Below are 14621 nucleotides of genomic sequence, written 5' to 3'. Positions count from 1 at the left end.
TTAACTTTGGCTTTATTAAAGGACAGGACTCAACCAGAATACATTATTATGGTGAGAATCTCACTTTTGAAAGCCTAAAACCAGCATGGTTTCAGAACTGGGTGGAGCAGAGGGTCCATGGCATTTTAGTATATACATGAAGGGGGTCCCTGAGGAAAAAAGGTTGGGAACCCCTGGTTTAAGATACAACCATGATGATAAATTTACATGTTAGTTGCCACACGAATGGCCCTTTTCTCTGCTCCAGAGTTTGAGATTTGAGTTGTTTTATATATTTTTAATATTGAAAGATGTTTATGGAATAGTTGTGGCTTACTACAAGCCGCAGTACGACTAACACTGCTGGTTTGAATGTTTATGATAACGTGGATCTCTAATTGGTGTGAAATGAAATTAAATGTGTGAGAGGAGCATGATGCAGCCTGGCTGCAGTTCAACGCCTGCATCGTCAATTTTCATCGTCTCCAAAATGTCCGTACGCATGGGTCAGAGTTTACGTACAGGTGCGCGCATTTTCCCGTCACATTTGTTTTTACAGATCACAAATTTTGTGTGGGGAGCACCGTACACCGCTTTCAGGCCCCGTTTTGTGTGTATGCCATGTTTATAAATGAGACCCCTGGTCTGTAGATACATGCTTTTTGTTTGAAGACCATCAAACTGGATGAGGAGTTAAGTCTTAACAGGAAGTTCTCACCTCTCTTCCTCCTTCTTCTTCTGTCTTTCAGAGTGAACTAGTTCGTCGACACATTCAGAAAGAGTTCTGGAGAGTCCAGGATGTGTTAGAGGGTCTTCACAAGAACAATTTGTCCAGAGGCACAGACACAGCCAAGCACAGAGGTACCACACCGAGTCCTGACATGGTTCTGGTTCTGTTCTGGCTGTATCTGACCCGCTCCTCTCTCCTCCCACAGTGGTCAGCGCTGCTTCGGGCTCCTTTAGCACCAATAGTCCTGCCAGTCCCCTCAGCTCCATCAGCCTCACCAGCCCGCTCAGCCCCTTCTCCCCCACCAAGCAGCTGGGCCCGGAGGTAAGAACCGGACACAGCCCAGAATCTGGCTCAGAAACCCCTGTAGCAGTGCATAGAAGGTGGAGCTCTCAGTCTCACCCAAACCAGAACCAGAACCCTGACTGCAGACCCAGAACCTGGTGGGACCCTGAGCCAAGCTATTTCTGTGAACACGGGTGTCCTCCAGACGTCCTCAGGAAGTCTGTAGCCAGACTGGACCCTGTAGAGGAGGAACCAGACAGAACCAGCTCAGACCTCCATCAGAATCTAGATTCAGACAGAACCAGAACAGGACAGATCAGATTTCTTCATGTCTCGTATCGAGGCTGTGAATGCGTCAGTCAGCCCTCAGACCCAGTCCAAACTGGTTCCGACATCCTGGAGGTTGGTTGGTCACCATCACATGGAGTCAGCAAAGATTTCTGTGTAGGCTCGGTCCGGTTTCAGAGAAAAGTCTCCTCAGACAGATGGTACGTTCCTGAATCCCAGATCCTTCTTCTTCAGGACTGGACTGATGTTTTACCTCTGCACCGCAGCCCAGATCCTCCCAGACCCTCCTTCCCTTCTTCCAGAACTCCTGAAACCCAGTGTGGTGACCAGCTGGTTTCCCTCTGCCACACCGAGTCCAGCGCAGATCCGCTTCCACCCCCAATGGTACCGACAGTCAGGACACCGACCCACTGATCCACATCACATCCCGGTCTGATTCAGCCAATCAGCATTCAGGGAAAGTCTTCACGCAGAATCACGTTTAAACCCTCACAGCCGACATTCAGATTCTGAGATCCAAAACACGTCAAACTGGATCAGTTCAGTACAGTCGTGTGACCATAGAGACACCATTCTCCTCTGGTTCCTGTTCCTCCCCATCGTCCTCAGATGTCTCAGTACTTCCTGGTTCTGATGGTAGATCTGCAGCCTGAGATCTGATGTTCCGCAGGTTAGAGCAGGGGTGTCAAACTCATCTTAGTTCAGCACAATCTGGTCTCCAGTGGGTCGGACCAGTAAACTAACAGCATAGTAACCTACAAATAATGACAACTCCTCGTTTTCCCTTTGTTTTAGTCCAAAGAAGTACAACTACATTAACAAGATTTTTATATTTTATAATCCTTTCAGATTATGAACATTCCGAAATATTTGTTGAATAATAAGTTAAGTTTTAACAATATTTTGTCTCAGTTACATATTTACTTTAGTTAAACTTATTTTTTTTATTTTCTTAGCTACGTAAATTATATTTTAATATATATTTGTACAAAATGTATATTATATATATATATATATATATATTCATGTCTAAATAAAATTGGACATACAGCTGTCAAATCCTTAAAATGTTTTCTGACAAATTATAGTTTCTATACATTCATTTGTTAAATTTTTTTTACTTGATATATACAAATACTTAAATTTTTTATTATACACACCTTTTATTTAGTTTTTTTTTAAACATATTTACACATTTATCACAGTAACTTTTAGTTTTTTTTTTTTTTTTTAGTTATTTTAAATGTACATGCTTGAACGTTTCCACATGTGTGACCACCTGATCTGAATAGCTTCATCATACAAACTGAAGTCAGAGGTAAAAAATCAAAAAGATATAAAAGATAGAACAAGTTATCCTCCTGCCATAGAAATGTTTTAGATATAAACATAAAAACGTAAACCTCAAGTGGACAAATTGGGAAATACAGTTACTTTTATTAGAATATTACAGTTAATATCTTTTGTGTTATTTTCACTTTTTCCATATTCATCCTGCGGGCCTGACTGCACCCCCTGGTGGGCCAGTTCTGGCCCCCGGGCCGTATATTTGACACCCCTGGATAAGAACCTGATGAAGTGTTGTGAGTGGTTCTGGTGGACGGTAGCTGTCGGGTCAGGCGTTACTGACCTCCTCACTCAGAAACAGACACTGCTCGGTTCTTCTTCTCATGTTCAGAACTCTCTTCCTTCCACTGTCTCCTCTTCCTCCTTTCTCACCTCCACCTCCCTTCTGCGCGTCTAGGAAAGTGTTCCACCAAGGCCGCCCCTCCCCAAGTCCTACTACCCCTTGGAGCCCTCCCCCACCTTCCCTCCCTCCATCCCCCCTCTGCCTTTAGACAGCACCGCCTGGCTATGCAGCTTGGGCCTGGATGAAGGTTCTCCTGACCAAGACAACATCACACAGAAGGTATCTGAGTCTTTCTGTCTACACCCTCCCCACCCCCTTCATGTTGTCCTGTATGACCTGATGACCCAACCCCACCTCCCGCGTTGTATCCCCCCCGTGCCTTCACTCCACCCATCCTCCTCATGGTTTCATGATGTAGTGGTTGTGGTCTGTTGAACTAACCTGTGAATGTCAGCATCCCCATGGCAACTATCAGTGTCCGCCAATCCACACTGTGATCCAAACTGATCCCGACTCTGTTCCAGACTGTGATCCAGACTCCAAACCAGTCATTTACAATCTGACTGTTGTTCCATCTTAAAGAAGCATTGCGGAACTTTTTCAGATTTTCTCATAGATCCTCTGTTGTCAGCTGATCCACCTTCATGTTGTCTCTGAATTCTCTCCAGCCAGTAAAAGTCAGAATTATTTTTAGTTGTCTTATCTTTTGCTCTGTCCCTCTCTCTCTTTCTTCTCTTCCTACACTAATGTCTTCTTGCATCTCTTCGCTGAATCAGAACGGCTAATGTGTTGATATCCGCTTGCTAGCCTGTGACATGGTGCCCGAAGTGAAACTCAGCTGCAACCGCATGCGGCATCCCGAAAGAAAACTTGTATAGTGTGGTTTCTAAGCCTCTAAGTGATGTTTGGAGATGTTTAAGCAAACGAGTTCAGGTCTGCAGAAATCAGTTAGAACATCACCTCAGAGTTCAGGTGAGGGTGGAAAGGAATCCAGGTCTGAAGCTCATCTTCATTCAACTCTGCAGGAGTAACAGCGTCAGGTCCAACATTCACGACTCAGTTATTTACTCTGTGAAACAGATAATTAGAAAGTAACTTAACTTTCACACAGTAGCTATGAACTGCGATGCTGAATTACAGTTATTGATCATCTATGAATACAAAGTGAAGAGAGAGCAACGAACCAGGTGTGGCAAGTTCTTGACATGATAAATGATATTTCTGAATTACAGCTGAAGAGGGGAGATCAGAGCAGCTCCAGAGATGTTCAGGAGCAGCTTCAGTCCAACACAAACAAAGGTACCACCACCTCATGAGAAGGTGATAAACAGCTTTTAACCTCTTCTTGACTAGACCCCCCTGTACATAGGACAGCATGAGATACTACAGCACAGAAGATGTTTGCACACACTAAGAAGCAGCAATCCTAACATGAAGCATACCAAAATGACTGGAAGAAACTCACCTAAAAGACTCTACCAAGCATTGGTATCCAAACCAAACACAGTTAAGACCCTAAGCAATTATATGGGAATGTAACAGAAACATGAGACAACACTGTTGATTACAAAGATGTATGTCTCATCACTGTGGGAAAAAAGCAGCCAGAACCATATATCATGTCTTACATTTGCTGTTTTGTTGTCAAAAATTTTATTCCAGCTCTAAAAACTCTGCTAATGTGTTCTCCTTTGACCATGAAGGTCCTGCTAGTTCCATGAAGATGAAGACATCTTTCTGAGATATTACCTGTGTAACACCTATTACTGTTCAGATTCACCTTTTTAGCTTTAGTTCCTCATCAGACATTACTTTAATAATTCTTAAGACTAGAAAGATAACACTAAGATAAGATAACAGGACGAGGAGATAACGCTTACATTTTCTAATGTGTTCCAGGTCAATTTACTCTGACACAGCAACACATATCTAATAATCTCACAATGTCTCATCTTTTTTTCAAGACCAAGATTGTGCATACATTCCTTGCAGTTGTGCAGATATGCTTAATGTTTTTCTTTTATTTTTTTGGGGGTGGGGGGGGGGGGGGGGGGGGGGGGGGTCATTTCAGACAGGAGGCAGAAAAATGAAGCCTCGTCAAGAAGAAGTTAATGTGTTGGAATCATCATGTTCTTCTCTTAAGATTCTGATCTGTGTTCTGGACTAAACTTGTGTTTTTTGTTCAAACATCAGTTGGCATTGTTCCTCCAAGAACTAAATCCCCCAACGAAGAGTCTCCCAGGAACTCTGCTGAAGGTTCCCGACATATCTCCAGGGTAGGTCCTGGCCAGTAACACCTCACAATACTAACACACACCACACACACACCTAAACAGTGTGATTTATTCTCAGATAAGTCAGGCCTGAGTCAGCAGCCAGGAGAGCCTAGACAGAAACAGGTTGTGGCTTCCATCATGGAGGATTTGTGTCTCGCGTGTTGCAGGAGCGTCCGAAGAGTGCTGTGTTTCCTGCCGAGTTTAAGTCCAAGATGAGCGTGGAGGAGCAGAACGAGCGGATCCGTAGGAACCAGAGTAGCTCCATGAGGGACAAGAGGCGCAGTCTGAACCTTGGCCAGTCTCCAGCTAACTACAAAGTGGTACGAACCATCAAGGTCCATCTGGACACGTTACTGCTTCTGGTCTCTGATCAGAGAACTGAGATTTATTGACGAAGCAAGATTCTGAAACAAGAAATGAGTCGGTTTTACTGGGTAGGTTTCACTCATGTGCATGTGCAGGTTCGAAGGCGGCTGACAGCTCATGAAATTGACATCAAAGACTTGGAGGCAGCTGTCCGGGGTGAAGGTCTAGAATCTCCAGGGGAGGAAATTGCTCGGCTGAGACGGTTACAGGTGGAACCAGAACACTACGACATCAGCAAAGAGGTAACTTCACACATTCTGCTGAGAAAGAAGAACAGATACACAAATTAATGACAAAAATACTGTCAGATATTTACACATGAAGAATAAAGAGAGCAGAGAGGAGCCCAGAAGGACCCAGAATCTATAGCAGCGCAACTAAAGGAATGGATAAGGTCACCAAGCCAGACCCAACTATAAGATAACAGGGAGTCAATGAAGAGATGATAAAACAGTAGAAATATGATCTCTGTGGATAATTCTCATCAAAACCCTTACTGGAGCATTTTGGATCAGATGAAAACTTTTCAGAATATTTCCAGAAGAGAACAACAATCAGGAATGACAGTAGTCCAATCAGGAAGTAACAAATCCATGGACTAGAGTGTCTGCATCACTCTGAAGGCCCATTTATGCTCCCTTACGTACGTACAGTAAATAGCAACGTCCATTTCAAACATTGTCATACGTCCTCATACGTCCATGCATTTTACATTGCTATGGCTGTTAAAGTCAATTCCTCCTCTAGTGGGCAGTGCTGAGTTCAGAGTTCACTCCCGCGATCCAACGTCACTTTCAGACACCGGTTGGCTGCAGTAATGCACCACAATAAAGTTCCTACCACTAAACACTTTCTAAAGTTGTTGTCCTCGTCTTTATTCTTCTGTTTTTGTTTTTTGTTTTTCTCCCTGTTCCTCTTCTTCTTCTCTGGTTTGCGTCTTTCGCTGGTCACATGTCAGCTATTCTGTTCAGCACTGCCCCCACGATTTCTGGTGGTATTGCTCCATTGTCTGCGTCAAGCAATGGATGGCTAATCTCCGCGAAAACTGACCAAATTACGCATGTAACCGACGCAGGAGACGGTTGAAACTGTCCGTTAATCTGTGTGTCCGTCTTCTACGCCAAGCATAAATGGGCTTTGAGACAGGATGTTCCTCGTTTTGGTAATATTATTTAGGTGGAAGAAGGTGGTCCTAAAACCTGTATAGAATAATTGCAAGATTCCTAACTGTTGCATTGAAAATCAAGGTAATACCATCTATAGGTAGGAAGCCCACCTGGAGTGTGTTTACAGACTCTGAACCGTCATTGCAGAACGCAGCACTCTAACCAACATTGCTTTAGGTTCCATGATGCTGGAGGATCAGACCTGCACACACTGCTGCAGGGCTGGGCCACAGGTAGACAGAGTCTAGCTATGGAATCTGATAAACTGATTTTATCAGGCTTCATGGAGAAGTATATCTGAGTATCGTCCGCATAGCAATGAAAATTTATACCATGCTGTCTAATAATATTACCTAAAGAGAGCAAGTACAACATGAAAAGTACTCCAAGTACAGAACTCTGGGGAACTCCATGACTTACTCTGGTGTGTGAGGAAGACTCGTCGTTTACAGGGGTGTCAAGTAATGAAGTACAAATGCTTTGTTACCAAATTTTGGGTATCTATACCTGCTGGAGTAATTATTTTTCTGTCAACTTTTTTATTTCTACTCCTTACATTTTCACGCAATTAACCAGTACCTTTACACTTTTACTTGAGTAAAAAGCTTCAATTGACCCTTCAACTTCTACAAAAATCTTTTAAAACCCTAGTGTCTATACCTCGACCTGAGTAATCAATATGAGTACTTTTGACACTTCTGATTGTTTACATAAACAAACTGGAATCTGTCAGATAAATATGACTTAAGTCAGCCTGATGTTGTTTCTTTAATCCCAATAACATGTTCAAGTTGTGTAACTGAACATACATTAACAAAATTAACGTTAACATATGCTGACTGGAGCACAGCTGCAGGTGAGGTGGCTCAAAACAAACACTAGGGGGCAGCAAAGCTCCTCTGATGAGGTGTGGAAGATGGCTTGCAGAGATGATGTCACTTAAAGTGTGCAGTCTGCTGCTCTATTAATCAGACCACAAATCATTTTGTTCTTTATGGCAAAATTGGACTGATGTGAACTGAAAGAATTTAATCTGAAACCATGAACTGGTTTATGGTGTCAGACAGATTACTGTCTGAGTGAATAAACTAGATTAGACCTTTATGGCCTTCCAGGCCAGCATGTTTTCATGTTTGTGCATGTGCTTCACGTTTGTTCCAGCTGATGGCCCCTGACAAGGTTGTGATCCCAGAGCGTTACGTGGACGTGGAAGAGAACACTCTGCTGAGCCCAGAGGAGCAGAAGGAAAAGCAGAAGAAACTCGACCGGATCAAGACACTGATTGCAAAATCCAAGTAAGGTTTGAACTCACACCTCATCAGTAATTAATCTTCAGGATCATGTGGTGTTCCTCCTTCTCCTCATCTTCATGTTTGCTGTTCATTACCATGACATCTCCATCTCCATTGGCTCGTTGTTTGGTTCTGAGTGTCCTCTGTGGACAGAAAACATCTCATCGTCATCAGTCGCCGTTGGCTGGAACTAAATCTGTCTCACCATATTTTGAATTTCAGAGGCTCAATTTTTAATGCAGCTGAATGATGTTGGTAGCTATCAACAATGTAATGAAGCAAATAATGTGCTAACTTTGGCCATTTAAAATGTAATAAAGATAGATTTTTTACAAAAAAACTATCACGCTATAACGTTATAAGTCCCAATGTTTTTTAAATTTGGGTGACAGCTCTACGCTTATCATGTCATCTTCGCCATGTAAACTGATTATCTGATTGCGTGTCCTTGGTAATACTCAGCATGCAGATGACGGTACTGTATTTTAATGTATCAGCTTGCAGAACATGGTTCCTCTCCTGGATGGTCCTGTGGAGGGTGGAGCTTCAGCCAGCTCCCAGCACCAGCTTCAGGAGCAAGAGAAGAGGATTGAGATCTCCTGCGCTCTGGCTGCTGAGGCCTCCCGCCGGAGCCGCCTCATCTCTGGTCAGGACCCTTTCCACAACCACTCTGTTGTACAGACAGGACATCTAATCCAACACTATCTTAGTCACGCAGCATGAAGATGAAGACATTTTTATGTGGAGAGAAAATCAATTAAATATTGCTGTGCAAGTGAAATACATGACTTGTAAACTGCGTCAGCTAATTTGTGATTAACTTTAGGTTCTTGCAAATGTGTGTTCAAATGCACACACAAATATATTACACAAGATATTTGTATTTACACGTAAAAATGACAAAATGCACAAACATCAATATTTAACACACAAATGTTTTATCCTCAATGTTCAAAAGGCTCCCACTGAGTGCAGATAAAACTGCTTTAGAAACTTTAAGCTTTAAAACTTTAGATTGGTGTTCATTAGGCTGTTTTCGTGTTTCCAGGAGCCTCCTTGTCAATTTTCTCTCCATATTTTTATTTTCCATTGCATGCACTTCTTAGAACAGCTCTGCAATGTGAAGAAGTCCACACTTCATGTCATTTAGCACCATCTTTTCATCTCGCACCCTCACACTAAAAATGGGTCCGTCATTATTCTTGTAATGAGGATTAATACTTCTCATAATTTGTGAGATTCCCCATCAAACTCTGTTTTCACTTTATGCTATGACAAACACATGAGAAGAAAAAGCATGTTCTCCATGCAGCACTACCCTCTGTTATGGCTCATCAAGGACATGAGTTTTCTCAGACTGTGAGAAAATCATCTTATATACTGAGACGAAAGGTCTGTTGTCTTAGGTAGAAACAGTCTGGCTGGAGAAGAGTTAATAAAAGCAACAAAACAAGTTTTTGTTGGATTTACTTACTTTGGTATCTGACCTGGTAGGAAGCCCACCTGGAGTGTTTAGAGAAACTGAAACGTCATTGCAGAACCCAGCACTCTAACCAACATTGCTTTAGGTTCCATGATGCTGGGGGATCAGACCTGCACACACTGCTGCAGGGCTGAGCCACAGGTTGAGCAGCAGGTTGAAGAAGATTTGTTTTTAAAGATAACATAAGTGAAATTTCACACTGGTTAGTGCAAAGACTTTTTTGGACGAACTGTTCATTTTTGTGTCATCATGGTTCAGTTTTATTTGGTTTGAACTTTGTTGTGATTTAAAAGCTGATTATGACCTTCACATGAGGGCAGTGGTACCATTGTTTGTGTTGGATTGGGTCTAGTCAAGAAGAGGTTAAATGTCTGAGTACGATCAAACTAAAGTCCCGCCCCTTATTTGCTGAGGGTGCAGCTGCTGAACATTCAACTTTCCCTGGTAAGAGTCGGCTCATCTATCATGTCATGATGCAGCGGGGGTGAAGACCCAATAGCAGGAGGTAGACGGGTGCAGAAACAAAGTTTATTGGGAACCAAATAAAACTCAGGAAACAGGACAGTAAAACAGGACAAGTATCTGACAAAGGAAACTGAAAACCAAGGAGTATAAATACACTAAAGAACAGGTGAAGTGAATGAGAAAATCAAACCAGAGCGACTGCACAGGAAGCAAAACAGAACACAGTACACACAGGCAACGAAGCTACAAAATAAAACAGGAAACCAGAACTAAACATGACAGGACGAAAAACCTTGAATCGATACCTACAGATCATGACACTAGTGTCTTGTAAAGCACATCACTTATTCATCATCTGCCAAAGTGGCTGTAAGATTTTATTTATACCTGCCAACCTGAATTTTAACCTGCATTTGGCAATTTGCTGGGTGTTAATTAAAGGCCCTCAGGAAATATAACCAAAACTTTATTGAATACAATTTATTTGGCTGCTGTTTGTGATTAGACTTTAATTGTCATGTTTGTATTGAGTTTTAGGTGAAAATTGAAAGATTTTAAGGGGTCAAATATTATTGTTACTGGCTAATAAATGTTCTTGTGATTTACACATACTCATTTCAAGACTTCATATATGTCAGTGGTCCTTATGTAAGAGACCTGGTCATTCATTGTCCTAGCTGCTATTCTGTGCACCAAAAACTGTTAAATACTACAAACAATGTGGAGATTTAAGAGAAATTCAGCCTGAAAAGTCATTCATGGAGATCCAGGAAAACAGTCTGCTCCCTCATGTTCTTACTGAACTTTTCCCTCTCACTCTTTGTTTTATCCACACCCTACCCTTACACCCCCTATCTCCCCAGCCCAATGTGCGTCCAGTCCCCCCATATCCCCGACCAGCCTGGTCCCGCCACCGTCCTCTGCTGACTTCCCCAACTCTGCACACATCATGAAGGTGTGACCAGGTGAGTCTCCACCACCCCCACCTGTCCCCTTGCTCCCATCCACTCACTCACTTATAACTGGGTAAAAACAGGTGACTGGTTCATTTCTTTTTCTTACAGGCAAATAAAAGTCTGTTTTTAGAAAGCATATCAAACAATAAATTTAAGGATTTAATCAACCGTTTAATCCTATTGAAACAGTTGGCAAAGTCATCAGGATGTTTTCAGTCTTAAAACTGTTGAGATGTTTCCAGGACTGAAATTCAAAGAGGAGAAAACAGCTCAGTGAATGAGCAGAAGTACAACCGCTGGTGTTCCATGGATGGAGGAACCATGAGAGGAAAACTCAAGAAATGCTTTGGATCAGTTCCTTAGAAGAGAATAACTCAAATTTGGATCCTGCTGCACAACTCGGGGGTCATGTGTCAAAGGATTGAAAAATAACAGGCAGTTCAGGGACAAGGGTCAGAGTCAGAAAAATAACTTCAAGGTCTTAAATCAACAACCACAAACTGATTTGGAACAGCATAAGGTAGAACTAGAGCTAGAGACAGAGCCCAAACTGAGGGGTCAGAAAGAGCCAAAACAAAGGGAGGAACCAGGTAGAGGTGGAGGGAGCTTTCAGATGAAATGTGGATGTTTGTTCTGATTCTGTCAGTAAATGAAGGCCTGTTGTTGTTATAATAATAGTTGTTGTAACTGGGGTACCTTCTTGGAGCCGGGCTTGGGGGGGGAGATCATTGAAAAGTACCTAATGGCCGAACTTTGGCACTTGGAGTTCGACCAAGTAGCCACGTCCAGGTGGGCTCTCCTGTCTCTGGGGCTGAGGTTGCCAAGGTAGTTAAAAAGCTACTTGGTGGCAAGGTCATGGGGGTGGAAAAGATCAGCCCAGAGTACCTCAAGACTCTGGATGCTTTAGGGATGTTTTGGTTGACATGCCTCTACAGGCCCTCTGCTTAGGGGCAGTTTCTCTGGACTGGTAGATATGGGTGGAGGCCCCCCTCTTCAAGAAAGGAGACCAGTCGGTGTGTTCCAACTACAAGGGGATCACACTTATCATCCTCCCTGATCAGGTCTATTTTGGGGGTGGTGGAGAGCAGCTAATTTTATTTTATTTAACCTTTATTTAACCACGATGACCTGGTCCAGAGGTAAGAGTAAAAAATAAATCGCTACATACATGTAGCAATGACTCAGTGTACACAATTTCAAAAAAGTTAAATGTGCAATAAAACAATGATTACAAAAAGTCTATGCAATTAATAGCAGCAGCAGCAATCACAAACAGATTTTTACAACAAGCTTGTCAGAGTAGAAAATGGAGTGATGAGCCGAGGTGGGTCTGTCAGATCGTCAAACCTGAAGAGCAGCAGTCTGGTTTTCATCTTGGCTGTGGAACTGTGTACCAGCTCTACAACCTTCTGCTGCTGGAAGGGGCATGGGAGATTGTTTCACAATCCCCCTCTGGAGGTCCCATGGGAGTGCTTTGGGAGTACACTAGACCCCCTGATTAGGGCTGTTCTGTACCTACATGACTGGTATCAAAGTTTGGTCTAGTGGACTCAGGAGTGGGCATCTGCTTTTTTAGCAGATGGTGTGGTTCTGTTGGCTTCATCAGGGTGTGATCTCCAATTCTCGCTTGAGTGATTCACAACCAAGTGTCAAGCACCTCTAAATAAGATCATGATCTTCAACCGGAAAAAGGAAGACTGCCCTCTCCAGGTCGGGATTGAGGTTCTGCCCCAAGTGGAGGAGTTCAAGTATCTCTGGTTCTTGTTCCTGAGAAGGATGGAGTGGGAGATCAGCAGTTGGATCAGTCTGTTGTGGTGAAGGAGCTGAAAAGAGAAGCTCTCAGTTTATTGGTCAATCAACTTTCCTACCCTCATCTATGGTCATTAACTTTAGGTAGTGACCGAAAGAACGAGATTGCCTCCCAGACACCTCCCTGGTGAGACCCTAATCCCCGAGGAAGATCCACAACATGCTGGACAGACTATGTCTCTCAGCTGGCCTGGGAACACTGATAGATGGATGGGTGGAAGGATGAATTGGTGGGTGGATGGATGAATGGATGACTGTTATTTAACTGTTTCACTGACTGTTTTGTGTCTGCCTCCTCAGTTCAGGCTCTGGCTGCTGTGAAGTTTGATGGAGCTTCTTTCTGAGGATCAGTGAAAACGTTACCGGGGTCTCTGGAACAGCTGATCTGAAGCAGCAGAAACTGTCACAGCTGTCTGTCTAACCCGGATGCTAAGAACTGAGAACTCACCAGCCAGAAGTCCGGCGCATACCCACCTCCTGCTGATGTAAACCCTGTAGCACAAAGGAAGCTTCAGATCCTGTCCTGTCCAGCTGTGTCATATTTCTGTCTCATTTAGCTCAGGACATGTTCTGCAAAGTCAGTTACTTCTGAGCTTGAGATGGTGAACCCACCAGAGACAAGCTTCAGACGTCAGAAGAACCTGGTTGACACCCGAACCTGAACAAACTGGATCATGTTTTCTCTGACTGAGACCTCCCATCACTGTCCAACTGTAAGGACTCACTGTGATGCCTGTTTACCCAGAATGCCATCCTCTCCACATCTCATCTTCGCCTTGTCTGCTGTGTGTCTGAGTGTGAAGGTGAGAAAGACAGGAAGTGTTACCAGAGTAAAGGTTAAAGCCATTTTTTAATCAGTGATGATTTAGAGAAACTGCATGAAGCACAAAGCTGACCATCACCTAGAGCCCAACCGATAAGGATTTTTTGAGGCCGATGCCAATTCCAATATTTGGCAGAAAAATATTCAGATAACTGAATAATCAGCCGATTAATAAAAAAAATTAATAAACTAACTTTTATTTTTCTATTTTAAATTTGCATTGTGATTTTTTTTTTCTATGGAGCATGCATTAATATAGCTACCAGTTGTACTGCTGAATTTATCTTTAGATTTTGACTTTTGGTATATGCTCTATATAAGCAATATAATGAGTGAAGTTACTGGCAAAACATTATGTATGCAGCCCTCTGATGCCCTTTAACGTTAAATCACATTTTCTCCACTCCATTACTTTCTTGGCCATGACGTCATGACTTAAATGAACTAAAATAAAACCCTTCTCAGATGTCAAAACATGTCGACAGAGCCGCATTTTAAACATATAATGGTCACAAATAATCTGGCACTTATGTTACTCCACAAAATTATGTTCTAGTATTTTCTGACAAAGTAAAACTAAGAGTGACAGGACATCATGACAGTTACAGAAAACAGAGTAATGTTCATCATTTTAACTTTTCTCCTACTCTCTACATTCACATCGCTCCTCCTTAAATGTGTCTCAACACTCAGCTGACGGAGTGATACTCATATTGTTTATGCTTACTTTACTTCTGCATTTACTGGCTTTTAAGCTTTTAGGTAATGCTATGCTAGGATGGCATAACCACAGTAATGTTATTGCTAACATAAACAGACAGACGGAGTAACTTAATCCGTTAAGGCCCAACCCATGAAAAAATGGTAAGAAAAGTCAAATTTTTTTAAATATGAAGTCTTTATTTGGCCACTTAACAAAATGTAACATAAAAATTCACTTTTTTGAGGGGTGGATATTTATTACCATGTGATATTTAAAAATATTATAATATGGTTTTCTGTTTCTGGGTATCTATTAGGGGACAGAAGATGAGTATCAGATTGTGTTCAACAGGATTTTGAGCAAAGTTTATACC

The 14621-nt window shown here is 42.4% G+C and overlaps 1 protein-coding gene across 9 annotated transcripts in view; it reads left to right on the top strand.

The window, feature by feature from the left end:
• The window catches only part of plekha6 (pleckstrin homology domain containing, family A member 6), a 45333-nt gene extending 31581 nt beyond the window's left edge, over positions 1-13752 (top strand). For 8 of the 9 annotated variants that reach the window (XM_041980260.1, XM_041980259.1, XM_041980261.1 and 5 more), the window contains 11 exons: positions 729-840; positions 915-1030; positions 3024-3188; positions 4142-4208; positions 5103-5185; positions 5353-5505; positions 5647-5793; positions 7879-8012; positions 8507-8655; positions 10821-10922; positions 13023-13752. In XM_041980260.1, coding sequence (XP_041836194.1) covers positions 729-840; positions 915-1030; positions 3024-3188; positions 4142-4208; positions 5103-5185; positions 5353-5505; positions 5647-5793; positions 7879-8012; positions 8507-8655; positions 10821-10918 — 1224 coding nt within the window. In that variant the 3' untranslated portion in view covers positions 10919-10922; positions 13023-13752. The remainder of the gene's footprint in view (positions 1-728; positions 841-914; positions 1031-3023; positions 3189-4141; positions 4209-5102; positions 5186-5352; positions 5506-5646; positions 5794-7878; positions 8013-8506; positions 8656-10820; positions 10923-13022) is intronic. The other variant, XM_041980263.1, reaches the window with a different exon arrangement.
• The last annotated feature ends 869 nt before the right edge of the window (positions 13753-14621 follow it).

Source organism: Melanotaenia boesemani, chromosome 3, assembly GCF_017639745.1.
Source record: "Melanotaenia boesemani isolate fMelBoe1 chromosome 3, fMelBoe1.pri, whole genome shotgun sequence".
Taxonomy (NCBI): domain Eukaryota; kingdom Metazoa; phylum Chordata; class Actinopteri; order Atheriniformes; family Melanotaeniidae; genus Melanotaenia; species Melanotaenia boesemani.
The sequence above is the reverse complement of the archived record's forward strand: the minus strand, read 5'-3'. Positions and strand labels throughout refer to the sequence as shown.